The following is a 26,268-nucleotide window of genomic DNA, read 5'->3' as shown; positions in this document are numbered from 1 at the left end:
TCATAAGAGATAAATTTGCAAATAGGATGGTTGGTGCAAGTTTAGTCATTCTCTCCGAAGATATAGAATTAAAGTTTGTTCTACATGTTCCCAATTTGGACTGCAATTTGGTATATTTTAATTCTAGAACAGACCAGTTATATTTTTAATTCTAGAACAGATCCAGTTATATTTGCTAGTGGCAGATCAGTCTCATATTCAGCCAGACCAGTATAACACTCCTACTGTTCAGCCCTCTACTTCAACACATTCTGCTGAAATACGTGAGTTACGTGTCTATACTAGGAAAAACAAGAATCAGGAAGGTAAAGAACAACAGCAAATCCAGCACTGCCTTGAAACCAATCCAAGTTTAGGGATTGAAAACACACAAGGTAATGAAAATTATGATTCCATTTCTACTGTCAGATATGATGATAGACCTATTGCTTCAAGAAAAGACAAGCGTACTTTTTTTTAGCAATGCTGATAGCAGACTGGTTATCACACAATACCTTTATGTGCTAGTGATGCAACTTTGGGACCTTATTGGGAGGACATCAGCGAGAACATCTTTTGAAGAGCTTCAAGTTGTTCTTGATTAAAAGGACTGGATTGAGAAGCATGACTTCCCTCTTCACTTGAGACATGATTTCCCCGACTTTCCTTGTCCCTAGTATGTTTTGAGGGCTTCCAATCAGTTGGTTTTCCATGTATTTTCCAACATGTGTCTCGTGTGTGACCAGATCTTTGACAATAGTCACACCATAGCCTTTTCGTATTTTTCAAACGATTGTCACCAGCATGATTATGGATTCCACGGGCTGCTAGTGCTGACTATTCGGCTACAGGCAGAACAAAGGATTCTCCTAGCATCACTTTCTTCCTGCTTTTTTCCCTACGCACTTCAGAAAATACCTCTCTAATACTTGGTAGAGGTTTGGTTCCAAGTATTCTTCCTCTCACTTCATCCAAGTTCTTGTTGAGTCCCATCAAGAACTTAAAAATTCTTTTCTTTTCCACGATCTCCTTGTATTTCTTGCAATCAGTTGTGCAGGTCCATTTATGCTCTTCAAACACATCAAGTTGTTGCCACTGACGTGTAAGGGTGTTATAGAATTGTGTGACTGAGAGATTTCCTTGCCTTAGATCTTGCAGCGTTGTCTCAATCTCAAAGATGGTTGATGTGTTGTCTTTGCTTGAATAGAACTATTTTTGGTGCAACAGTTTCACCAATGAGGTATTCATCTTTTCCTTTGCCACTGACAAACATCAAGACTGATTGTGACCATTGGAGGTAGTTGTTCCCATTCAGTTTGTGTCCGGTAATGGGAAGACGAGTAGTTGTCTCCAAAGCCACACTGGGATTAGTTTTGATTTGTCATTTGTGATGAGGATGCATTTTCATCCTCTTTGGGCATGGTGATATCTCTTTCTATAGCCATGCCGTATTTGGTCATGGGAAGGATCGGTTTGCTACTGATACCATATAGAATTTCAGAGAATAAAAGGTTTTTGTATTCTCATTGATATCAAAATAATAGGGTTACAATAGTTTAAGTAGAGGAAGCAGCCTCTTGGTCAACCTTATCCTAGAAGCAGAAAAAGAAATAAATAATTCCTATTAACTCCTAATAACTTCACAATAAAACAGAAAATCAATGAGGAGATATGGTAATATCATTACCAAGTTCCTCTTATTTTAGGAAACTAAATAAATCATAGTAAACAGTATTAATGCATCATATTTCTACACTCCCCCTCAAGCTAGGTTGTAGATGTTGAGCAATCCTAGCTTGGATGTGAGATTTTCAAATGTTTTCCTTGGTAGTGTGAGAATATTTGTTGTTTGTTGACTTGTAGGAGTATACTGGAGGGATATAGTCCCATTTTCAATATTTTCCTTGATGAATACAAGATTGTATAAGACACATAAGATTCAAATACATCATCCAAGGATGGCCTCCTGAATTTACAAGTACTTCTACAATGATATTTCTTTTTACAAGCTATAAGCATGATTGTAAACTTAAGCAAATAAAATCAGCAAATTCCAACAACATTTTAGACTGCATAAAAACATCTTTGATAGAATCTTACATCAGACCACATCATATCAGGTCAAGAGCAGTACATTAAGTTGGACTCTGGAGAACAAAGGTCATGACTCTTGCAAAAGGATCTCATAAATGTCAGTTCTTAGATTTAGTTCTTTATCCCGCATTACTTCCTGCAGATCAGAAAGCTCTTTCCCAGTAAGGACAGAATTTAGTTTGAGAAATCCATCCAACCATAGCCGTTTTGACCTGGTATACACATTTACATATATAAATCAAATAATAATAACTGACAATATACTGAATATAGCAACAAAAAAGTTAACATGTTTCGTTATGAAAATTTTGGTATAGAACAACTCTGCCCATTTAGCAAAAAGAGGACTGCAGGGTCAGTTGCTCTGTCACTCTCCAAATGACACTCGCTCAACAATTAGAACATGTCACCTATTTTTTAAAGCAATGTACCGGGTTACTGGTTCTACCGGTTTCCAAAATTTTGACAATTAAATTATTACTAATTTTTAGTTTTTTACTATTACTATTGGAAGTTAGAAACCAAAAACCACCATCCCTCAAACATTTTCTTATAAGTCTTTTGTCTTCTAATAACAACAATGACTATGTGGAGCAAATCCAGACTTTGGAATGTGAGGATAGGACTGCTAACATTCTGCCGGTGGTTTTATTGTTATGAAGTCTAGAAAATGGATATTTAATCTTTGATGGTTGATGATAAAGAGACAGTCATTGGTGTGGGAATTGATAGTTTCTACTTCTTGCCCATGTTTCATGGGCATTGTGGCTAAAATGAAGTGAGAAAAAAAAATTAGACCAGGAAATTAAAGAAGGGGAAAAGGGTGAGGTTAGTGAGACACATGGCACTGGGTGTGTGATGAATCATCGTGAGTGACAGATGATTGCAGTTTGAGAGAGATGAGGAGCAAAGGTTGTTTGCAATGGGGTCCATGAACAAAGAGAGCCGGTTGCCAAGAACAAGATTTAAGAAAGAAGGGCGACGTGTCCTAATTGTTTGAGTGAATGTCATTGAGAGTAACAGAGCGACTAACCCTAGCAGTCCTCTAGCAAAAAACACTGTGTTTATTCTTATAGCGTAGAAGCCATGGAGAGATATCTCAATAGTCCTTTCTAGCTCTATCAAATATCTTGTCAGAAGAACACCTAGTAAATAGCGATTGTTTTTACAACATATTGAAGTAATCGTAAACACAGGTCCTCACCAGGGGCAGGCATGGATTGCACGAAAGAAAATACGTCGAGCTGCAGAAGGATCATGTGCAATGTTCAATTCATAGCCAATGTAGCAACGCCACAGTACAACTGAGCTGCAAAGCATATCATTACTCACTGCCCTTTCGAACAAGCCACGGATTCTGTGGTGTGAACCACCTTTAGACATCTCGTACGACAATGCAAAAAGCCAGGTGACGACGGATGGTTTTCTGACAAATGTAGACACATTTTAACTTGTAATTGAGGCCGAAGAGAGTATTGTAATTTAAATTTGGCTTAAATATCACATCCGTCCCTGTATGTACGTGCTTTTTTGGTTTTAGTCCCTGTATTGTTTTTTCTTTTAAAAACGTCCCTGAATGTTCAAATCGTGTTGATTTCCGTCCCTCCCGGTTGCGTTTGTAGCTAATTGGTAGCTAAACACAGTTTTTTTTCACGGGAGGGACACAAATCAACAAGATTTTCACATTCAGGGACGTTTTTAAAAGAAAAAACAATGCAGGGACTAAAACCAAAAGAGTGCATAAATACAGGGACGAAAGTGATATTTAAGCCTTTAAATTTTTTCAATGTGATAAAAATCATTACTCTCCATATATAATTACCCCATGCATCACACGGGTATACATGTTAGTTTAGCAATATATTACTTTGGAATAATAATCTTTTTCTTTTTTTTTTCAAAAGAACTTTCACAAAGCCTGTGATTAAAAGCATTTACACTTCCAAAGAATAAGGATCTTACTTGTAACAACATTCATCTAGGACCCGCCGCAATTTATTAGACGTTGTATGAAAGTGGCCAACCTCCACTACACCTTTTAAAAGTTCTGGACTAAAGGGATACATCTGGAGCCCCTGGGAGAAGGATTCCCAAACGTTCATTAGACTTGATTGCTTCTGATGTCTCTGAAGCATCCTTGTGTAAAAGTTGAACAAAAATTCAAGTTGATAGCTATGGCTTCTCCTTTCTGCAGATCAAAAGCATTCAGATAGACGTGATAAGTAACACAACAATATATACTTATGCTGCAATAGAAAAAATGGACTGATGGACACGATTATTCAACAAAATGATTCTATAATACATGTCAAAACAAAGCATTTAGCTCACTGTAAGCAATTTTTTCAATTATGTATCATGTTTCAATTGCAATCACATTAAATTTCATTCATAAAAGTTAAAAAAATGCAGGTACTTAGTAAATTATTCATATGTTTATATGTCGGACTGATATCATGTGACATTAGTCAGGAGAGATACAAGATTTAGTACATTAAGATAAGACACAATAGATGTCGCTCCCTACCAGCAATCCCTGTGATAGATGACTAAATAATTCCAATTTGAATCATAATAGATCAATACAAGTTTATGTAACGTAAACACTTATTGATAGTAAAGGAACTAAACTTCATCAACAATATATATATATATATATATATATATATATATATATATATATATATATATATATATATATATATATATATATATATATATATATATATATATATAAACGTCTTCATAAACCATTAATACTCTGAATTTAGACACTAACTAGTAGCAATCTGTGTGATAAGTGACTAAAAAAATTACATAATAGAAGGGGCAAACAATCCTAAATTTTCTTAATACTTACAATAACTCATGAAGACTTCAACACATTCAGATGACAAATTTATTTAGACGCTTATGGTGGTTAAAAATTAGACTATCTAATGGTGTTAAGTTTTCTAAAATGAAGACAACAAATGAAGATGCAATAACCTGGAAGCACCATTGTAAAAGCTTGATCCAAAACTTCAATGCCCGCATCACATCCGGTGGTTAGCTCCTCAAACAATGAAGCAGAACATACCAGAGCAACAGATTGGTCATTTATTATACCACGAACCCAAGATGATAAAATTGTTCTCAGTTTTTCTTTAAATCCTTGACGCGCTCTAAGCAATTGCATACTTGATGCTTGACCTTTAAATGGGGTGTATTTTGTACCATTTCCTAAGCAAGACAATATATGTATAGCACGATATGAAGACTCGTGACCATCATCGTTGTTATTGGCAAGCTCCACCTCAGCATACCAGAAATAAAGAAGAGGTGCACTGGACTGTATCTCCTACTCCATAAAGTTAATGAATGCAATTAAGAAAAAGAATAAAAGGAGGAGGTCACTTATATATAAGGAATGCCATAAATTTGAATACACATAAATAGATATGTGTGTGTACATAGGACATGCTAACTTACCTTTAAGTGGAGATCAATATCCTCTTCGACTTAAATTCAAAGGAATCATTGATGCATTTTTTATTAAAAATAAATAAATTTCACATGGAGAGGAAACAATTAAAGATTTGAAGGCGAATATGGGATCCTCCTATAAAATAACAACCCAAAAAAAGAGAAATTCAATTGAATAAAGCTGCCCAATCCCTCAGTAAAATTGTTAGTTTGACTTCCAAATTGTTAAACTCTTCACAACAGATTAATTTTGTAGCTATATGAAAGAAAACTTCGGAAAAGTATGAAAGGGGTGATTCAAACAAGTTGCAGAGAATACAGTATATACCTCAGGGATCCCTTCCACAGATAACAATGCCATGTCAAACACCTTTCTTGCAAGATCAATGTTGCCATAATTAGCCTCTCTTTGTGCATATACACCACACAACAAAACATCCTACAATAAGCAAAATACAAAACCAAAAGTTAAAAAACTGAGAAAGGTTACCAATTACAACGAATGAAGCATAATAATAATTGCATCATATGCAAATATCTTATGAAAAATAGTTGTTTGATGATTTCCTCAAAATTGAGAAAATCGCAACAAGTAAACTTCCCTCTTTGAGAAACTTCATTTCAATATGTTAACCGTTAGATTTAGACAGAGAAAAACATAACATATAGTAAGCTATATGCGTAAAAATGTTTTTGTTTGTCATTTCATAAATTCCAATCAAACAACAAGTAGGAAAGAATACTTCAGCTAACAGAAAGATTGAAGTATTCATTATTTTCGTTTCTGAATTTTATATGGTTCAAGTATGTTTTTAAATTTTAAAAATTAAAATATCACTTTAGTTGTATTACAATATTTCAATGGAAATAGCTGTAGATGCTATATTCTTGTTAATATATACTCCCTCCGTCCCTTAATATAAGCCCCCTTTGAAGTTTTTCACACATATTAAGAAAAGTTTATAGTGTAATAAATGTGTATTTTTTGGGTATTACAATTACTAAATTGTCCTTTGTGAAAAGATGTATTTATAGTTGGCTTTTCGTATTCCAATGTAAAGTAGGGTTATGTTTGGAAAAGTAATAATAAATGTGTCTAGGAAATTGAAAAAGGGCTTATATTTAGGGACAAATTCAATCTTTGAAAGAGTACTTATAATAAGGGACGGAGGGAGTATATGCTACAGAAGTTGAAAGGCTCGACATGGTGTAACCAAACAGTTAGTAGAAGAATTCATTTAGAGAGAGGGGAATGAGTACCTTTCTATCACTTTTTAAGAGAGACTTTGCTAAAGCTCGACATGGTGTAACCAAACAGTTAGAAGAATTCATTTTCGTAACATAAAGCTCTTCGCATATAAGGACTGCTTCTTCCAAAATGTGATTACGCCGAAAAACAGTTAAACACAGTAAGACTGCATTCCGTACAAATTTCAACATATCAGCGTTCCTCATGAAACTTCCTAATAGGAAATCTAAAGTGAAACCAGTAGGAATGTTCTGTGCTTTTGTCAAAACGTTATGGATGCATTTCAACTTCTCTAAAATAGAATCTGGTAGATCCTCCAAGCTAAGTATGTTCTCTATCCATGTTGGACTGTTTGTGCAAACCCTGCAAAAGAAAAAAGAAGCAAAACAAAAGACATCAGCAGTGGTGCTTTCTAGCAATTCACATGCATATTTGACAAATATATGGAAGGTAAAAAATCTAATACTTCACACCAGTGGCACGTCAGACTCTTGACTCAGAATAATACTAATTCTAGCTTTTGACATTTATACCTAATTCTAAACACTTACAATTGAGACATCTTGCCACCATAGAAGCCGATGAATTGAGACACCAAATATAGTTTAGCCTCTTTTGTGTTCAAGGTGAATAGGTATTCATTTACATCTTCATACAATATGATTCTCGAGAGTTGCTCCTCTTCCTCTGTTTTGAGTGCTTCACTAGTAGAAGAGGTTGTATCTGTTCATGGTTAATCAACACATTTAAATAAACATGATGTTTGAAATGAAACTGGACCACATTCAGAAGCAAATAAGCAAAAAAAAAAAAAAAAACGGCTTATAGCATACACGCCACGCACAAATACATATCAAGAAAGTATAGCCATGAACTCTAAGAGAGAAAATCCTACCTGACTTCCTTCGAACCGGCATCCACTGATCACAATCTCTAGAAGACTCTTCTTCTGACCATTTGATCCAGGTCAAAGTGTCATTAACTTCGCCACCGTCCCCAGCATTAATATCAATTCCCAGTAGCTTTAGCAAATTCTCGGTATCATCTTCGGGCACAGCATCCTTATATTCATCTTCATCTTGATTATCCTCCATAACCAAATCATTATTAGATTCATTTTCAAAATTGGTTATACCCTCCTTATCTTTAGAAAATGGTTCTGACCAACCAGTCCAACCTCCGCCTTCATTTTCATGTGAGAGCTCCTCTTTGATGACTCGTTGCCTAGTTTCCTCCTCTTTCTCCAACCATGTGGACCAACCGAGAGCCCCTTCTTCTCCAACTCTAGCACCATCACTATTCCAAAAATGTTCAAACAGTCTTTGCTTACTCTGCTCTGTGAGTAGCAAAGGTGGACAAAATAAACTAAACTCAATTTCAGCCTGAAATAAAGCAGTGGCAACTTCTCTATAACCAGCTTGCCACTCAAATCTGCAAAGACTGAGAAATATGTCCACAAGACGAAGTTCTTGCTGAACAATTGCAGGATCCAGTGAAGAATCATCAGCTTGATGAGCCTGCTAAAAACAAATTTTTCCATTTAAAACCTATTTGAGGATCTTCTGAAATATTTACATGAAAAAAGACATTACTAAGTGAAAAGTGAAAACAATCATGGAAATGATGTGAAGTTGTTAACTTCATGACCTCCGACAAGAAAGTAACTAGTTTATACACCACCAAAATGCAAGCAAAAAATAGAAGGTTAGTTCAACTTTGTTGTTCCTGTAGATAAAAATGACAGTAAACAAGATCTCGTTATCAGCCAAATAAATCTATCACCTTTTGTTAGGAACCTTTCTTTATGTCCTAACCACTTTAAAGGGGAAGAAAATAAATTAAATAAAAGCAGTTGTTCAGTGACTAATATTCCTCCCATTGTTTTTTTTTCCCTATTATATCATCATGCATGAATGTTAGTGATCTGATCATTCATTTTATGGAAAATATCACCACCTGCGCAAACAAGATAATAAATTGAAAAAATATTGACAATAATCGCTTTCACAAACAACAAGAAGAGGGGGAGGGTAAGCATAAAAAAGCTGAGAACCTGCCTAGAGTGCTTGCTGCATGAAGCAGACAGAGCTTCAATAGCATGGGCATACATCTTCCTAACCACTGAAACCTTGAATTTGGAGAAATTTCTCTGAACAACATGCAAGAACTCACTCCATAACTTGTAACTTCCAGAATGCTGCAAAAGTATCTTCTCCCATCTCCCAATTAGCACATCTGAACTGTCTCTTGTTTGATAAGATTTTAAAAGGCAAAGTAATAGATTTTCATTCTCTGGGTTAAGCTCAACTGCCTTCTCCAGAAGGCTAATTTTCTTTTCAAGTCTTTGCAAGCGAGCACCTTTCTGTCGTTGCATTCCTGCAACCCTATCTTGGAACTCTGCAAAAGCTAACCAAACGTTTTCATCATGGGGGTGCTCCCTTGTTAGTTTGTTAAACTCCCTAGTTTTATTTAACATTTCGTCTTCCCATGACTCTTCAAGTGGTGATGAAATTTTAGAGTCGGATTCACTGTCAACAGCTCCATGAGATGAACCAATGTCTGATAAAGGTATAAACTCATCTTGTGCTGTATGAGGAGACAATTTTGGAGCAACAAGACGAATGCGCTTGAAGCTTTTATGTCGTTCTAAAGCCATATACTTTCCAGACCAGTATCGCCCAGCAGATTTCATTTTATCATCTAAAGCATCAATATCGCCATCTTTTTCTCCAAGTGAACCACTTTGATTCCACCAATACAAACCTTTAGAATGTCGCCCAGATAAATTCAAGGGATTATACGGCTTGTGCCGGGCAATATCCATTCTGCGCGGAATTTAAAAAAAAATATCAACACACATCACTAACAATACAAATAAAATAGTCAGCAAAAAATAATTGATTGTGTGGATAGAAGCGGGGGAGGAGAGAAAATCTTGAATATAAATAAGAAATCAAAGGTTCATTGGAAACTAGATATAAATAAGTCAAAGGTTCAATATAAGAGTACATGTACAACAATAAAATTTTAATCAACTTTCCCATCTCTTTCAGTCTTTCCTATTTCTGAACTCCCAAAATAAGCAACTTTGTTTCAATTTTCTGAGAACATTAACTCGGAACCTCTCTCCAAATTTGAAATCCCCATTGAACTTCTGCCTAGGTGATTAACAGTAATGAGAAGATCAATTCTTCACTAATACACATAAATGATCTTATACCAATAATTGATTCAGGAGAAACATTAATAAAACACCATAAAACCAGCCTAACAAAACCAAATACTCATTATTATATGGTTTATAATTATAAACCTTAACCTGCAAAACTATAAAGAAGCCTAGCTCTATCATCATTATATTAGCCAATAAAGCCAACAAAGAGACATTAAATCATGGTTCCTAGTCCAGTGCATTATGAACATAAGAAGCTGTTTGGGTAAACAACTTAATTAAGTGCCTATAGCATAAATGCTTATTATATAACTGCTTCTGTAACAAAGATAAAATAAAGTTAGGTTCTTTTCACATAAACTATAAGTGGTATTCATATAAGATGTAAGCTTCTTCCTGAGCTACCCTGGAGAGCTTATGTAACTAAGCTAAAAACAGCTTATGAACATGCCATATCTTGTTTCCATGAACTCACTTAAAGAGTCTCATAAGTACTTATGTCCCGATAAAATCAAATAAAGTGAGTCCAAACGGGTCCTAAACACTTAATTTTGATTAAAATCCAGTTACACGCATTAGCCCTAACAACACAAAATTCAACCATCATTCAAACCCTCACCAAAAGAAACACTAATAATTCAAAATTTTAAACAAAACCACTTGCAAATTGAAACAAACAATTCAATTCAAATTCCAATCGAATATTTCCATAAAATATACCTGTAAATACACCCAAACGCGAGATTATCACGATCGCCATGAGAATCAAAGTAATACTCTTTGGCAGTGTTAGCCTCAGAATCAGCCCAAGCTCTAATGCGCGACTTCCTCGAACCGTAACCGTCAAATCCACTTCTCTCAGAGGACCGATCACGCTTCCTCTTCTTCTTCCTCCTCTTGCTTCTCTTCTTCTCCTCTCTCCCAATTCCTTCTCCATCAGATTCCGAAGATTCAAGAATCGCATAGGTAGGAGGCAAAGACTTCTCCTGAGGTCGATTTTCTTCGCTGTCGTCGTCTGGTGACGGCGAGTGGGCGGTTTCGCGGTTGAGCAGCGAAGCAACGTCGTCTTTGATAACGGAGATGTCGGTGGTGAAGCTCGAATTACTGAGCCATTGTGGAACCGAAGAAGTAGTGATTTGAAGAGAAGAGTTTGTGACAGGGAAGACAGGGAATAGTGAAGATTTTGCTGCGTCAGAGGACGGTGGCGCCGTCGTTTCTTCCGCCGGAAGCGGTTGCGAAGGGTCCATTTTGAAAATCTTTGAAAACCCGGCTATGATCGTAAGAGAGATAGAGAGGCTTTGTTAAAAAATGGGAACCGGTTAGGAATATTGGGCTTGGACCTAACTAGACCGGGTTCACGTGATTTTAGAAAGAGATTTACTTTTCGCTCCCCGAATCTCGCATGCATCCACTTACATTTCAAATTTACCCCTCAAAATAGCAAAAATTTGGGAAAAAAGAGTTTGCATTCTACGATGCAAACTATGAACTGAGTTCGCTTTCTAAAATATGAACCTTATAAAAATCAATTTTGTTTGTCCTCTTCACCTTTTTCTCATCTCCCATGAAAAAAATTTAATTGAAACATAGTTCGCAAGTTAAAGTGTGAACCCTTCATTCACCCCCAAGAAAATATTTTGAATGAAACACTGTAATAACTGCTCAAGTGGCCAATTGAAATATGGTATCGGATGGTGGTCAAATTTTTATAAGGTTCAATAGTTAAAGTGCAAACTGATCACACTCTAAGTAGCGAGTCACAATATTTTTTACTCAAACACTCATGTGTGGTTTCTGTTTGCCACGTATCCAAATTTAACGATAATAGTGAGAGAAAAAAATTGACGTAGAGACCAACTTGAAACTTGCAGAAAAGATAAGGGACCAACTTGAAAATTTTAAAAGATAAGGGACCAACTTGAAACCTAAAATAAAGATAAAGGACTTTTATTGTGGTTTACTCTTTTCACATTTTCATATTGATATATGAATGATCTCTTGTCTCTACTAGAGGACCTCCAATTTTCATCTCATTTAATAAAATTCAGAATGTAAATACACATTTCATTCATCTTTTTACCGATTTTAATGTGCAAAGAGGACTATCTTTTTACCGATTTTTATGTGCAGAGGGACTCAATCGTCCAATTTCGAGTGTCGCATCAGGTGTTATATACCTAGAGTGAAGGCTTATATAGGATTTGACGGTCCTCACTTTTGAGCTATGGTTTAGAGGTGTAGTTAAGTTCAAAGTTTCTTTGATTTGTCTTGTTTCTGGTTCCTGAAAAACACACTTGTATTCCATGATTTGATCAAGCTCAATCTGACAGCATGACGATTCCAAGTTCCAACATATCATTCAAAATACCCAACTTCCAACTCAATATGCACCCCACCTAGCGACACACATTTGACTAATATTTATGTTGCAATTGTATTGCAGTCCAAAGTAGAACAAATAACTTGGTATGTGACATGATTAATTCCTTCACAAAAAAAAATGTGACATGGTTAATATATTTTTTTAAATCATCTAAAATAGTTGAAAGTAGAACAAATAACTCAATATGTGACATGATCAATATTATTTTTTTCAATCAACCAAAAATATGACTAATTTTGATGCATCTCGTTAACATATCAAATAATTTCAAATTATTGTCAAACTTAATGACATGGTCTATGTTATAATAACTTTCAATCTAACATGGATTTGAGTCACACACAAAAAAAAAAAATCTAACATGGATTTCGTAATACGGATATCCTATAAAGGAAGATAGCATAAGAACATACAAAACTCAGAAATTCAAATAACCTGTAACCAACCACATGCCAAACACCCCATCCACACATACCACATTTTTTTAAAGCCATTTGCTACCATATCCATACCAAAATAAACTAAATGAAGCCCCATTACACCATCAAGATACACTTTGGTTACTTCTAGCCAAAGGGAAAAAAAATATAATCCAAATTTGCATCTCAAGTACCGTCAAATAACGTGTTAACATGTTTCAGTTGTCCTCAGCTTTGCCTTAACTTGCTTCCAACAATTGTTGTCAATCGGAGATCACAAAAGATAGCAGTTTGTTGAGATTTTGCTATGCAACAGTGCAATAGCGCCATTGTTTGACAACATTTTGTACTGAATAGCATATCATCAAACAATAGTGATTTGTTCAACTATGCCATTGCGCACTAAAGCACAGCTATTTAACAACACTGTGTCCCACAATAGTAGTACCAACCCCATGCAAAATCTTAAAATAGTAGCTACTACCTAAGAAAACACTAATAAGTAGACTAAAAGAATTATCCCACATCATGTACAACCAAAGATTCCAAGGACTTCCCTTTCCATCACACATCAAAACAAAGAAACCAAAAGCCTAACATTACATCATATGTTGTTCTAAAATTACATCCTTGACCATGGTTAACAATTTGGCGAGGGAAGGGAAAAGACAAGAATAACCCACAAAATAAAAACTTCTCAATTCATTATGCAGGAATGGGAAAGTGCACAACTCTTTCCATATCATCTTTAAAATTTTGATAATGAAAAGCAGCATGGATGCAAAGGTGGCGCCTTTCCTTTTTCAATGATTTTAGTAACTAACCAACTTAGGGTAGTATTGACATTATCACCAAGTGAAAAAACCGATGAATACTTCAAGATGATATCGGTTCATAAGGGTATGATAACCACGGGTGCTTTAGAGCCTCGGATGCAGAAGGTCGCTTCTTTGGGTTAACCTCGAGCAAATGAGCAACAAAGTCAATGAAGCCTTGATCTCCCATCGGTAATCTATGCCTCAGGGATGTCTTTTTCGGAATCAGGTATTCTAACCTGTTGCTTTCCTGCATTTCAATATACAGTACCTTCACTGAACCATATTTCCAAGGTAATAAATCACAGCTATATATACATGGGATACAAAGTTTTTGTGTAGCTTTTTTCTTCCAACTGTATCCGATATTTAGGCTCTTTTATTACAGTTTTATTCTTGTAAAATATTTGAATTTAATTTTGGATTAAAAATATAGGAATTAAAATAAAAATGGATAGAATTTCATCTAAAAACTTAATTTTCATCACGATGAAAGCCAGTGTTGCTCTTCATGGAGAAAAGTGGACAAATTAGCACGTCAGTGCCCATCTGCATGCCGGTAACCATGAATGAAAATAATAAATTTTAGAAATTTTAAGGAGCTATCTCTCGTTTTTCTTTTTGAAGACAACGCAAATGAAAAGATCCCAAAATTTATTGATTGTTCACTAATTTATTTCATATGCAAAGAAACTTGGAAATAAAATTCTTACCTGATTCCTCTCATATAGCATGTGATTTTTTGTGAAGTACTTGTATGTATCCCGTCCTTTTGCTAGCATAGTTTGACCAATTGGACCGATGATCCCAATTACCCTAGCAAGTAATGTTGCCGGGGAATCATTTTGGAATAAGACCTACAACATGCACAGTTGAGTATCAATAAGGATAAGGAAAAGAAGATTTGTGAGTTTATTTAACACAGAATAAATATAGCACTTTACTAGAACAGATTCAATATCTCCTTTCACCAAATATGTCATACACATCTATAGGTTACTTCGTCAAGTTATTTAAGGCAGCGTTGGACACAGATAGAATGGAACAGAACGACTTGTTCTGTTCTATTCTCTATACAGTTCCACTAAAACTACAAAGAAATTCACTAGTGTTATCAATCGCCGATCACAGAAAATAGCTGTTTATTCAGCCGCTGCACAGCAGTTTTATAGCGCCGCTACAGCCACTATTTGAGAACATTCTGTACTAAATAACATACTGTAGATTAGAACAATAGCGATTTCAAATTTCGCTGCACTATAGCCACTAACGGAAACTACGCGGGAAACAGAGTAGTATTTCATATGAGAAAAAGGGGCTGCTAGAGCTCTTACAACCAGAGTGCCAAAGCTCCTATTTCAAAGAATAATCTTCCAACCAAATTAATGTATAAAACGTGAATGAAATCCCCAATACCCTTACTGCCTAATAGCGGCTGAATCACCAGGATTCCCCTCTCCGCAAATATGGTAACCATATGCTAGCTCACTAACTAATACCCCCTTGATCCCCGCTATCTTCCTTCCAGAATAAACACTCCAACTCCAAGTAATGTGCCTCTTGGACCCACGGTTCCTATCAAAGTTCCACTAAAACTACAAAGAAACTCACTAGTGTTGTCAACCGCAGATCGCGGTTTGTTCAAATTCTGCTACACATCAGTTTTATACTGCCGCTATTTGGCAACATTTTGTACTAAATAGTGTACTGCAGAACAGTTGCTATTTAACAATTGAGTCATTTTCACATCTAAAATATATTTTCAGTTTATTTAAGGCAATATTTGACACACGGACAGAATGAAATGGGACAGCTTGTTCTGTTATGTTTTCTTTGCTTCAAGTTTTTATTTTATTTTATATCATTTTCTGCACCTCCAACAGGAAATTCAATACGAATCCTTGCATGCTTAACTTTGAAAAAAATTATGGCATTATGAAATTAGTTTAAAAAGTTATTCCTCATAATTACTATATTTTAAAGCGAAAATTAAACTATTATACTTACATTGCCAGTACAAAGTTCTGCCAAGATGCATCCAAGGGACCAGATATCAATCTTCTTGTCATATGAAAGCCCTAGAATAACCTCAGGAGCACGATAGGACCTGGACTGAACATATGAGCAAAGGTGATCTGTCTCAAAACAACTACTTCCAAGATCAATGACCTTCACCTCACATCGGCTATAGCTTTTAACCAAAATATTCTCCGGCTTCAAGTCACAATGTATTAGTCCCAGGCCATGTAAATACTGAAGTGCTTCCAAACATTGAATGGTAATTGACTGCACAAACAAATCAAGAAAATTTTGTAACAATAGTAATAGAATTGTAAATAAAAATGAAAACAAAATCTCAGAATTTTAGCAGAGAACCCTACAAACCTGCAATCTCGGCATTGTGAAGTAGACTTCCCCTCCTGATTCTCTGTTGAATTTATGAAACTCGTATAAGTTGGCTTTGAGTAGTTCACATACTATTAACAAATGTTCCTGCAGTGCAACAGAAAGGAATGAAAAGTGGTAAAGTCAGATGTTTAAGTTAATAGATATTTCTCAACATCACTTTGAAAATAGTTTAAAAAGTTATTCCTCATAATGTAATTCAAATCTTTCCAAAATATGACACAAGTGCGAATAGTAATACTTTATAACGAAGCCTGGAGTGTATTAAAAATTGCCATAGCCACAAACACATCAAGTGGCTGTAGCTAAAAAAACACAAAAATAACAAATGCAATATAATTGCGGCACATATTAATATAGAAGTGATAAATGAACAAATACCAGCAGCACAACAATAAACAATATTTACTCAGTTATTATATTAAGATGAAAGTTAAAGTCAAGTGAAAACAAATAAATATTTATTTAGTCATCCATATCGTTATAAAATTAATGTTAAAATTTCCTAGGGATGACAATATCAAATGTTGCACTACAATTGATTGAAAGTAAAATGCAATAAATAGTATTAACAAGATTAGCGCATCCAGAATCACTTACTCTATAATAGAAATAATCATATAATCGCAAAATGTGATACTTGTCTCCAGGATCATGCTTATTGACATACTTGAGAAGTTTGATCTCATCAAGACTTTGATCAAAGAAATCCTTGTTGTTCTTTATAATTTTAATACAAACATCGACACCTGTGTGCAGATCATGGGCTTGTATAGCTTTACTAAATGCAGCAGATCCCAGATACTCGGTGACATGATAGCGGCCAGCTATTACAGAATTTAAAACAACATGGAAATTCTTGTCCTCCTCAAATCCAGTTCTGAACAACAAAACATGGTTTTAGATAGCATCTTGAGGCCATATTTATAAAGAGCATGAAATAATGACTAGAATGTCTAATGTGCATCATAGCATGAATACAATGACAAGCTCATTCAGGCCTTCAAACACGGAAAACAGATGAATATACATAAATATTGTATTGTCTCAAGTACAGTAGCGTCTTCATTATTTCTCGTAAGAATAAAATCAATTGAAGAATATAAGACTTTTAAGAATTTTAAAGTAATTATCAACCATTCCAGAGCCTAGGATCACTCTCAACTCAATCAAAAGATCTAGCATATAATTATCAACTAAGAAGCCAGGATCGCTTTACAGTCTTTTTAGGTGAATTGGGTCTTGGGGCTTCACCGGTGTCAGGGTTGTACAGTCATTTTGATAGTGTTGATTTCATGACTACGATATGAAGGCACAAATGCATGCTCACAATATTGCTAATGACAAATAAAGCATTTTATTTATCATAAGTCATTAATATACTCGGTTCTATAATTTAACAAAGCAATGGAAATTTTACAGGCTGAAATCAAAAGGAAATAGAAACTCTGTAGCCATCCTAGTTTCATCTAATTTTCCATTGTTAACAGGACCAGAAGTTTCAGAAAATATTGTTTGCACTTGCTAGTGTGGACATCGAAGTGTCTGAAGATTAAAAAAGACAGTTAAGAATTGATTAATGCAACAGATTCTCAATATAAAGTTAACATTATAATGTAGGGATGCACAAAGCTGATACCATATTAGTTCGATTAAAAAAGGTTTTATCCAGTACTAATATCCTCAAATACTTTGCAAATCAACGAAAATAGTAACCATGTTTATTTATTGAAGACATGCCTGTTTTTCCTGTGCACAATCTTTAGATTGAAGGTTTCAAATTCCTCCTCCTGAGCCTTTATTTGCCTTACCTGCTCTTGCACAGCAGCAATTTCTTCATCCTCTTGTGATACACCTAAATCATCTTCCCTTGTAATGTCAACTTCTTCATCATCCTTTTCATGCTTGACATGCTCTTTATCAGCGTACCCGTAATTATCGACAGTAGTTGGAGAAGAGTTTGAGGATCTAACCGCATGAGCATTATTCTCATCCCTAGAACTTCTCTCGGGTGAAGAATCGCTACTCTTCTGCCTCCAAGAAGAAAGCATTTCGTCAGATCCCTCAAAAGCATTAATGCAGTCATCGGTTTCATCCGCATTACAATTATTTAACCATGGCGACTTACTGGAACCACCCTGAATCGTCTGGCTATCTTTAAGAGATTGAGGAAATGAAAAGTTGCCATCAGTATGTGTTTTTATTTGTGACTGTGCATCTTTATGGCCTCCAATGACATATTTATTTGACTCAATCTCGTCATTTTTCTTCTTATTTTTGAATGATTTGTCCATAGAATTCTTACCGTAATCACGATGAGAGTGTTTGGATCCCCCAAGTCCGCTATCGCGATCACGGAAATATTCTAAATCCCCTTCACTACTACCACCAATAAAACTTCCATGCACGTCACTGCCGACATCAGCAGCATCACTGTTGAAACCCACCCCGATTGACCTAACTGAACCGTGCTGATCATCTTCCATTTCCTCAATTCGTGATCTTCCACTGTGATTCAGAACTTTTCCATCTCCCAACATGATTAGGTCATTCGTCTGAGGAACAAAGCCCTGCCAGACAGGTTCTGCATGCATCAGATTCAGTTCTTCTACATCCATCAATTCTCCATCATATTGAGCCATTAAATCATTACCATTAGCCCTTCCATACATATTAGTAACCGTTATGCCGATAGGATCATCTGAACCTGTGACCGGCTCAACACTCTTTGCTTGAAGATATTGCTCTCCAGAGAAATAAGAATCCTCTTCAGCGAAAGACTGATCATCATCGTCATCTTTGGCAGGACCTCTTTCCTGAGGATCTGGGACGCTTCCATGCCCGGTCCCCTTTTCATTGTCACTGGGGTAATCGATTTCGTGCGCCAAAAACCAGGCCTCATCCTCAATAGGTTGTCTCATGTAGCCAACATCGTCGTCGTCATCATATTCATCAGAGTCCCAATATTCATTTGGATAATCAACAGATTCACTCAACCCATCACCGACTGTAGCAAAACCTGATACAAGATCAGAGGTATCCTCCGATATTCCTTGACTAACTGACAGCCAACTGCCCCCTGTAGCCTTCCTCAAACCTAAAACGTATACAAAAAGGTCTAAGTCATGGTCATTGTAACAAAGCATGCACAATCAAAGACAACAATCAGAAATAATCTATGGATAATTGGATATGTACAAATGGCTGAGATTAGTTAATGTGGGAAAACGGGCCAACCAAATGCATATACCTTGGTAACCTTAATTTTCTGTGGTCCATTGGCATTAGCACAGAGGGGAACTAACTAATATTTAAATCATTTTGATTCAAGACATTGTTTATGAACTAAGAAATACAAAATGTCACATTAAGGAAACTAATTCTACCGACAAAATATCATTGAAAAGTAATCACATTAGCATCCACATAAAAGTTACAGAGAAAATAGGACGAATCACCCATTCTAGTCAAGTCTTCATAATGATTATAGCCATATACCCACCGTAAATTTCACCATTCTTAAGTCAAACTACAAGTAGGCAACAAGATGAAAGAGATTCAGGTGCTAAAGCTGGTAAGTAGAATACTATTTTATCTAACAATGTCAAAATTAAATCCAATTGGCATCAAAGGGAATGAGTATGTCAAATTGTCATGCACTCATTCATACAAACTTAATACCAGAAAGATGCCTAATGAATGAAGCATCACTTAAAACATCATCTAGTGTACAAAGGATTATGAATCCGGGCAAGAACAATCCTTGGCCAGGTTTTACTTACCTCTGGCCAAACTCCGGATTGTCGAGGGGGGGGGGGGGGGGGGGGGGGTCATTTCCCTGAGAACCAGAGGATTGAGACCATAAAAGAAGTAACACACTAAATCAAAATCCTACGCCCAGAAAGAGGGAAATCACACTGAGAATAAGCAACTATCATGGCAAACCAACAAATCAGACAGTAATTTGAGCCCACAAAGGTGAAACAGCTTCAAGGACATTTGAAAGCATATCCATATATTTTAATAAATTAATAATATCATGTGTAAAAGCATACCTGCATTTTTTATCTCTTGTCCAATAGGGACATCCAGATATGATCCGATAAGCAAGTTGCTGTCAGCACTAGCGAGCTTCGCAGCCAATCCATCAGATTCAAACTTCTCGCTCCAATTAATAGTCAACGGCTTGTCTTCTGACTTAATTTTGACAGGAGGAAGCCTTGGATACTCTTCCTTCTGCTTCTCCAATGCAAGAGGAAAACTTACGCTCCCGATGTTATTCTGTTCAGAACTGCCTTGCAACTTCCCCAAGTAAAAAGCTCTCCCCACTTCATCCACCTGCTCTTTTATATAAGCCCTCGCATCACTGATTTCTGGCTTTCTCTTTTCATCTACTTTTTCTGAATAATTTGAGCTAGTATAGCTCGTAGACACATCCCCCTTCGAGAAAGGGAAAACAGTTTTGATGGAACAATCTTTCCATACGTCAGAAGATGAATTTGCATTCTCGTCAGCTCTTGACAAGACGTTATCTGCCAAGTTCTCTTTAAGTGATGAACTACTAAATTTAAGCTGCTGCCGATCAATTTCCTTAGATTCTTTGTTTTGCACAACGTTAAATTTTGGTTCCATAGAGGCTTTACCACTAGTTCCAAGCCACGAGGGTTTTTTGTCGGCGGGAACATTATTTTCCTCCGTGCTTTTTACATTACTGTTGACTGCATCAAAGGCTTCGGTCGTTTGAGTTTTTGATTGCTGAGATACTGAGACCTTTGAAGTATTATTAACCTTGCTTCCACCATCAATTTGGTAAGGCTCCGCAGGACCATTGATCTTCCATGAATGTAAATCAAACACACTGTCCTCTGAACTCTTCAAGAAAGTGAAATTTGTTCCACTCGTTCCAACAACTTCATTAGATTTATTCCTTTCCTCAGCCGGAGTGGCATTTTTCCACTTGCTCTCGGTAGTATTTCTACCAGTCCCACACTCAATTTCCTTCACAATCAGTTCTTTAGAAACTTCACTATCACGAGAATCTGACCCTCGATTTTCTACCACGAGCTTCCCCTTATCATTCTGCGACACATCACACAAGTTCTTTTCTTCCAAGGTAAGCTTCTGAAGGAATCCGTTTACATCAGAACTGTTATTGAGCTCACTCCGCAAAGCTGCTTCAGCTCGTGTGAACCGGTTCCTCTTCAAAAAATCCAAAATCCCTTCAACTGAATTTGTTTCTGCCATTGTCAAATCTATACCAACCTAAACTCAATCCACAAAACAGAAACCAGACTTCAGGAAAAATGGAAAACACCAAAGAACAGTTTTCATTCCAAAATAAAACAAAGAAAAACACAAATGGAAACAAGTACACTAAGGATCTTACCCTTAAGTAATTTAAAATAGAAAGTGTAGTTTCTAAGTCAACAATGCATTAAATGTTTCACTTTTCACTCTTTCATAAATTCTTACCATTTCTTAACCAGTGTCCTTAGTCAATCATTGGCATAATCCAAAATCTCAAAAAACCAAATTCATATATCACATTTCCATGGAAACCATTATTTCCACATACGAAAAAACAAAACTTTGTCCAAGTTAGAGGAAAACTAAAGAACTTACTTACCTAGTATCAAGCATAATCAAATTTGTGTAACATGCCTCCTTTGTATTTGTAAATTACAATCAGTACTGAACCTGAATAAAACAAAAAACCTCAAAACCCAAACATACCCTGAAGCATAAATGGTTGTTTCATAAAAAACATTAAAACCTCAGCAACCAAACACAACCAATTTGACAACAAAAACAACAACAACAAAAACAAAAAATGTTTCTTGAAAACAACGAAACCTAGGTAATGGTTCCAAACTTCAAAAAACAACAAAAACAAGGTGAGATTTTCACAATCACCGATCCAACACCAGAGGAGAAAATCACAGGCACCCAGATAAAATCAAACAAAGGGGTACCCGCAGAATTTCACTAACAACAAAAAAACAGAAAATTTCAAAAAAAAAAATTGAAAAATTGCGAGGTTTTTGTAAAATGAAGATTTTTGGGAACAAAATCAAACTATCATCAAGATCTGACATTTACATTAGAGAATGATTTTCTAGGTTTGTGTTTGAAGAATAAGAAAAATGGGGTCTCTAAAAAATAGGAAAGAACAATAATTTGAAAATGATAACAGTAATAATAATAAAATACAAAAATGAAAGATTAAAAAAGAAGAAGCATAGAGAAAAAGTACCTGAGAGAAGCTTGTGTTGTTAAAAGGGTGTTAGAGAGAGAAAGAGAAAGAGAGAGAGATATGGGATGGTCTTTCGTACGTTGCTGGTTTGGCCGTCTCTCTGGTGATGAATTGAGGTGGTGGTGGTGATGGTGGTGGACCAAGCCTTTTGTTTTTTGATTTTCTATATAAGATACTATATATGCCTTCTATTATAATTTTATTTTATTTTTTTTAGAAAATTATAATTTTATTATTATTGTGCATATTTTTATTCTTTGATGATAATTTTTGGATTTTTATTTGATTAAAAGAAAATATTCTATGTTCTCTTTGACTCTGCGCGTGTGCTTGGTTGTGAAGAGAAAGTGAGAAGAGAAAAATAGGTGAGAGAGAGTATGAGAAGAGAGAAATACGTGAGAAATAAAGGTGATTTGATGTATTGATCGGTATAAGAGAAAGATAGAAGAAATATAAAATATAGTAGTATTGATTAATTTGAAAAGTACTAAACTACCCCTACTTCAAATCTTGAATCAAAATTAAATAGCTTGATTATATTTTCAATTTAAGTTGCTGACATTATTATTATTATTATTTTTTTTTTTTTGTTACAATTATTATTATTATTATTATTATTATTATTATTATTATTATTATTAATATTCAACTAGTTAATTAATTTTTTCGTAAAAAAAAAATACTAATTAAAAGGTAGCAAGAGTGTCTCATCTTAAAAAAAAGTAATAAAAATAAAATAAATGACTCTTAAATCTTAATTATATGCGAATCCCACCTCTTTTAAAAGAAACAATGATGCCTTCATGCAACACAGCGACAGTACTTTCCTGCATTTTTTTCAAAGAGAATATGAGATTTTAACACAAGGGTAGAAATGGAATAACACACTACTAGAAAAAAATCAATCTGGGACGGAATTTTTCGTCGCACAACAGTAGAAATTTCCGTCACGATTATAATTTGGGACGGAATCTGGGACAAAATATTTTCGTCGCAATTCGCTCGTCGCAATTTGTTGGGGACGGAATTTTAACTTTCGTCACACATTTGGGACGGATTTAGGGACGGAATATAATCATTTGATTAAACTCATATTTCATTCCGTCCCAATATTGTGACAGATTTCTTAAATTCTGTCCCAATTTGGGGACAGATTACTTACATTTCGTCCCAAAGTTTACTTATTTTTTAAATGTTGGGACAAAGTTATATAAAATATTCCGTCACAAATAAATTGTGGGTGACAGATTTTATTTATAATATTTGCACAAATTTGTTTAAAAAATGCATCCCTAACTACAAATTTGTTTGCAAACTTCAATCATACTATAATAAATATACGCATCTTACGTATCAAAATTGTATTTATCAATAAATCCAAAAGGTTAAAGTTTTAATAACTAAGTGTTTACTCATACTTTAAATAATTATTATGTTCTACATTCCAAAATCGTCAAATAGTTCTCATCAACATATGTACCATCATTTGCATTACTTCCATGAGTAGTATAACTAACAAAAGGATTATCTTGCGTCAAAAAAAAAAGGATTATCTTCATTCAAATTCATTGATTCCATATCTATATTTGCATGTTTAGCTTGCGGCAATCATTTTATTTTGACGAGCAAGGATGGAATTGATTGTTTGTTGTTGGTCTGTAATCAGCTGCCTTAACCGTAGATAAATGCAGGCCAAAAAATACAGCAGACGAAAGGCCCCAAGCATTGAAACAGATCAGCCAAACAATCCCAAAAACCACCAGCACAAAACAGTCAAACCTGCAGAGAAGAAAAAAAATAGGCAGCATTGCATCTCAGAAATCCAAAACCAAGGTCAGGCTCTAAAAAATTTAGCAAAACAAACCCAAAAGATACACTAATTATCTAGCTAGACAAAGAATTTTAAAAACAAAACACATTTTACTATAAACTAGAGAGTAGTAAAAACAAAACAAAAGTAACTAATTGAACAAAAGAGAGTAGCAATACCCAACCCCTGATCCTCACACTGTACTATAAACTAGCTTGTGGTATCCAACATATTATACCACCAATACTCCAATTCTAATCAATGCACACCAGACCCTTGATCTATTAAATGATAAGCACACCTAGAAACAAACTAAAGACAAACAAACCACCAGTAAGAAACAGAAACCAACAAGACACCCATCATCAACACCTTTGATATACATGTAGCCTAACTTTTAAGCCACATTTCAGCATAAAATGTATAAGAATAAGGAGAAACCAGTGCAATTAACTTCATTTTCAAAACCAGTGCAATTATTTTGTTGTTTTTGTTACGGTTTCAGTTCCGATTCAGAAATATAGTTTCTTTTTGTTATGCTTTTTGTTAATAATTTCTTTAATTGAATCTGCATTTAGGGTTTATGATTTTGTTTTGTATGAAAAAATTGGGGTAAAGATGTGTAAGCCGGAGAGTAACAATAACAGGTGGCAAGATTTGGGTTGGATGGGTTTGAAGGTACAAAAGGATAAACTTGGTTCTGGTTCGGGTTCAGGTAAGGGTAGAATGAAACTATGGATGATTCGTGCTACTACATCGGTGATATTGTGGACTTGTATTGTTCAATTAACAGCTATAAGTGATTTATGGGGTCCTCGAGTTCTTAAGGGTTGGCCTTCATGTTTCACTCATGATTCTGTTTCTAATTCTAGAACTATGGATGTTCAGCTTCAATCTTTACGTCCACCGTCCCAACTTTGTGACAGAAATGTCAATCCGTCTCGAATTGGAGACAGAATATAAATTCCGTCCCGAACTATTAAAAAGTTTTTAAAAAAATACTCGTGACAGAAAATCGTCGCAAATTTCGTCCCGATTTAATTATTTTGGGACGGAAAAAATTTCCGTCACAAAATTCCGTCTTAATTGAATTATTTTCTAGTAGTGACACAATTAAGAAAGTACTATCGCTGTGTACTTTCCTTTTTCTCTCCATTCCAAACAAAAGAAAGTTACCAACTTTTCTCTATTTTTATCTTCTCTATTTCTCTCTTTCTTATTTCTCTTCAACCAAACAGACCCTACGAGCATAACTCAATTATTAGATATATTGTATTTTATATGTAAGGTTGAGGTTCCAATTCTCATTTTTCTATTTATTCCTCTTAATAAAATTAACGATATTCATTCATTCAAACTGTTATAGTATATTAATCAAAATCATTACATATTTAAGTTTGTTAAAAAATAAAAAGAATGAATATGCAAAATTTAAATATAGCATAAATGAGCCCGATGTCTAAGGTTAATATGACAAAATTTAAATGTCTTAAATTGAACATGTAAATAAAATGGCAAATATGACTCAAACTCACACATATATGTCTCAGTTTTGAACATATGTGAAGTCCTCCAACTTGACAATATCAAGTTTCGGTTTTATTTTAATTTGAGTTTATTTCTGTTACATTGTGGGTGCAAAATATTTTACATAATCAATAAATCTTTTTTTTTTATAATAATCAATAAATCATATTATTTTAAAATTAGTTATGATTACAATTATATACGAGTAATTTTTTTATTACCAAAATATGATTAATGATTGAACGATTATAATCAATGGTGTATCACAATTGAGATGTACTCAAACTTATTACATATAATTCATTGATGGTTAGTTGATCCAATGGTGATTGACGCTGAATTTGGTAGGGAATTACAGTTCGATCATCCGCAACTGAAATTGGAAGGAGGTTAGAACCACTCGTTGCCAGAATTAACCCCAAACCAAATTAGACGATATAGTGGGCCGGATACTGATGGTGAAAACCAAAAAAAAAAAATTATTATGTTTGGATTGATGGTATGAAATGGAATGGAGCGGAATGGAATATAATGGAATGGAGTGGAACGGAGCGGAATGGAACAAAAATGCCATTCTACTGTTTGGATATTTTATGACGGAGTGAAATAATGTTTCCATTCCATTGTTTGGAAATTAGACGGAATGAAACAAGTTATAACTTTTTTATACCAACTATACCCTCATTTAAAAATATT

The 26,268-nt window shown here is 35.0% G+C and overlaps 2 protein-coding genes across 6 annotated transcripts; both read right to left on the bottom strand.

The window, feature by feature from the left end:
• Nucleotides 1-1,409: 1,409 nt before the first annotated feature.
• On the bottom strand, nt 1,410-11,301 carry LOC123905447 (nuclear exosome regulator NRDE2). Of its 4 annotated transcripts, none has more exons than XM_045955040.1 (10): nt 10,680-11,301; nt 8,841-9,612; nt 7,683-8,304; nt 7,339-7,510; nt 6,799-7,150; nt 5,867-5,977; nt 5,062-5,413; nt 4,036-4,261; nt 3,278-3,499; nt 1,412-2,285 (listed from the first exon to the last, which is right to left on the bottom strand). In XM_045955040.1, the coding sequence occupies exons 1-10, from the start codon at nt 11,204-11,206 to the stop codon at nt 2,141-2,143; spliced, it is 3,501 nt and encodes a 1,166-aa protein (XP_045810996.1). In that variant the 5' UTR covers nt 11,207-11,301; the 3' UTR covers nt 1,412-2,140. The 4 variants fall into 4 exon arrangements, with proteins under 4 accessions (XP_045810997.1, XP_045810998.1, XP_045810996.1 ...); XM_045955039.1 differs by having other exon boundaries at nt 7,683-8,307; nt 10,680-11,295; XM_045955041.1 differs by lacking the exon at nt 3,278-3,499 and having other exon boundaries at nt 1,410-2,285; nt 7,683-8,307; nt 10,680-11,295.
• Nucleotides 11,302-12,724: 1,423 nt separating this feature from the next.
• Nucleotides 12,725-22,416, bottom strand: LOC123909918. 2 transcript variants are annotated; one of them, XM_045960851.1, is made up of 9 exons: nt 22,236-22,416; nt 21,609-21,679; nt 20,038-21,244; nt 17,723-19,079; nt 16,583-16,862; nt 15,962-16,069; nt 15,584-15,862; nt 14,290-14,433; nt 12,725-13,826 (listed from the first exon to the last, which is right to left on the bottom strand). In XM_045960851.1, exons 3-9 carry the CDS (start codon nt 21,224-21,226, stop codon nt 13,638-13,640), a joined length of 3,546 nt encoding a protein of 1,181 aa, XP_045816807.1. In that variant the 5' UTR covers nt 21,227-21,244; nt 21,609-21,679; nt 22,236-22,416; the 3' UTR covers nt 12,725-13,637. The 2 variants fall into 2 exon arrangements, with proteins under 2 accessions (XP_045816807.1, XP_045816808.1); XM_045960852.1 differs by lacking the exon at nt 21,609-21,679 and having other exon boundaries at nt 22,236-22,402.
• Nucleotides 22,417-26,268: the final 3,852 nt, after the last annotated feature.

The sequence above is a fragment of the Trifolium pratense genome, linkage group LG2 (genome assembly GCF_020283565.1).
Source record: "Trifolium pratense cultivar HEN17-A07 linkage group LG2, ARS_RC_1.1, whole genome shotgun sequence".
In the NCBI taxonomy this organism is placed as follows: Eukaryota; Viridiplantae; Streptophyta; class Magnoliopsida; order Fabales; family Fabaceae; genus Trifolium; species Trifolium pratense.
The sequence above is the reverse complement of the archived record's forward strand: the minus strand, read 5'-3'. Positions and strand labels throughout refer to the sequence as shown.

What these genes read in the sequence shown, in the direction of transcription:
- LOC123905447 (XM_045955039.1), bottom strand. Translation starts at nt 11,206, where the DNA reads ATGGACCCTTCGCAACCGCTTCCGGCGGAAGAAACGACGGCGCCACCG. An exon ending in GCAGCAAGCACTCTAGGCAG is followed by an intron (nt 8,308 to 8,840) that starts GTTCTCAGCTTT and finishes ATTTGTTTTTAG; the next exon opens with CAGGCTCATCAAGCTGATGA. An exon ending in TTTTACAATGGTGCTTCCAG is followed by an intron (nt 4,262 to 5,061) that starts GTTATTGCATCT and finishes TTTGATCTGCAG; the next exon opens with AAAGGAGAAGCCATAGCTAT.
- LOC123909918 (XM_045960851.1), bottom strand. Translation starts at nt 21,226, where the DNA reads ATGGCAGAAACAAATTCAGTTGAAGGGATTTTGGATTTTTTGAAGAGG. An exon ending in ATTGTGCACAGGAAAAACAG is followed by an intron (nt 16,863 to 17,722) that starts GCATGTCTTCAA and finishes TTTGTTGTTCAG; the next exon opens with AACTGGATTTGAGGAGGACA. An exon ending in TGCTATATGAGAGGAATCAG is followed by an intron (nt 13,827 to 14,289) that starts GTAAGAATTTTA and finishes ATTGAAATGCAG; the next exon opens with GAAAGCAACAGGTTAGAATA.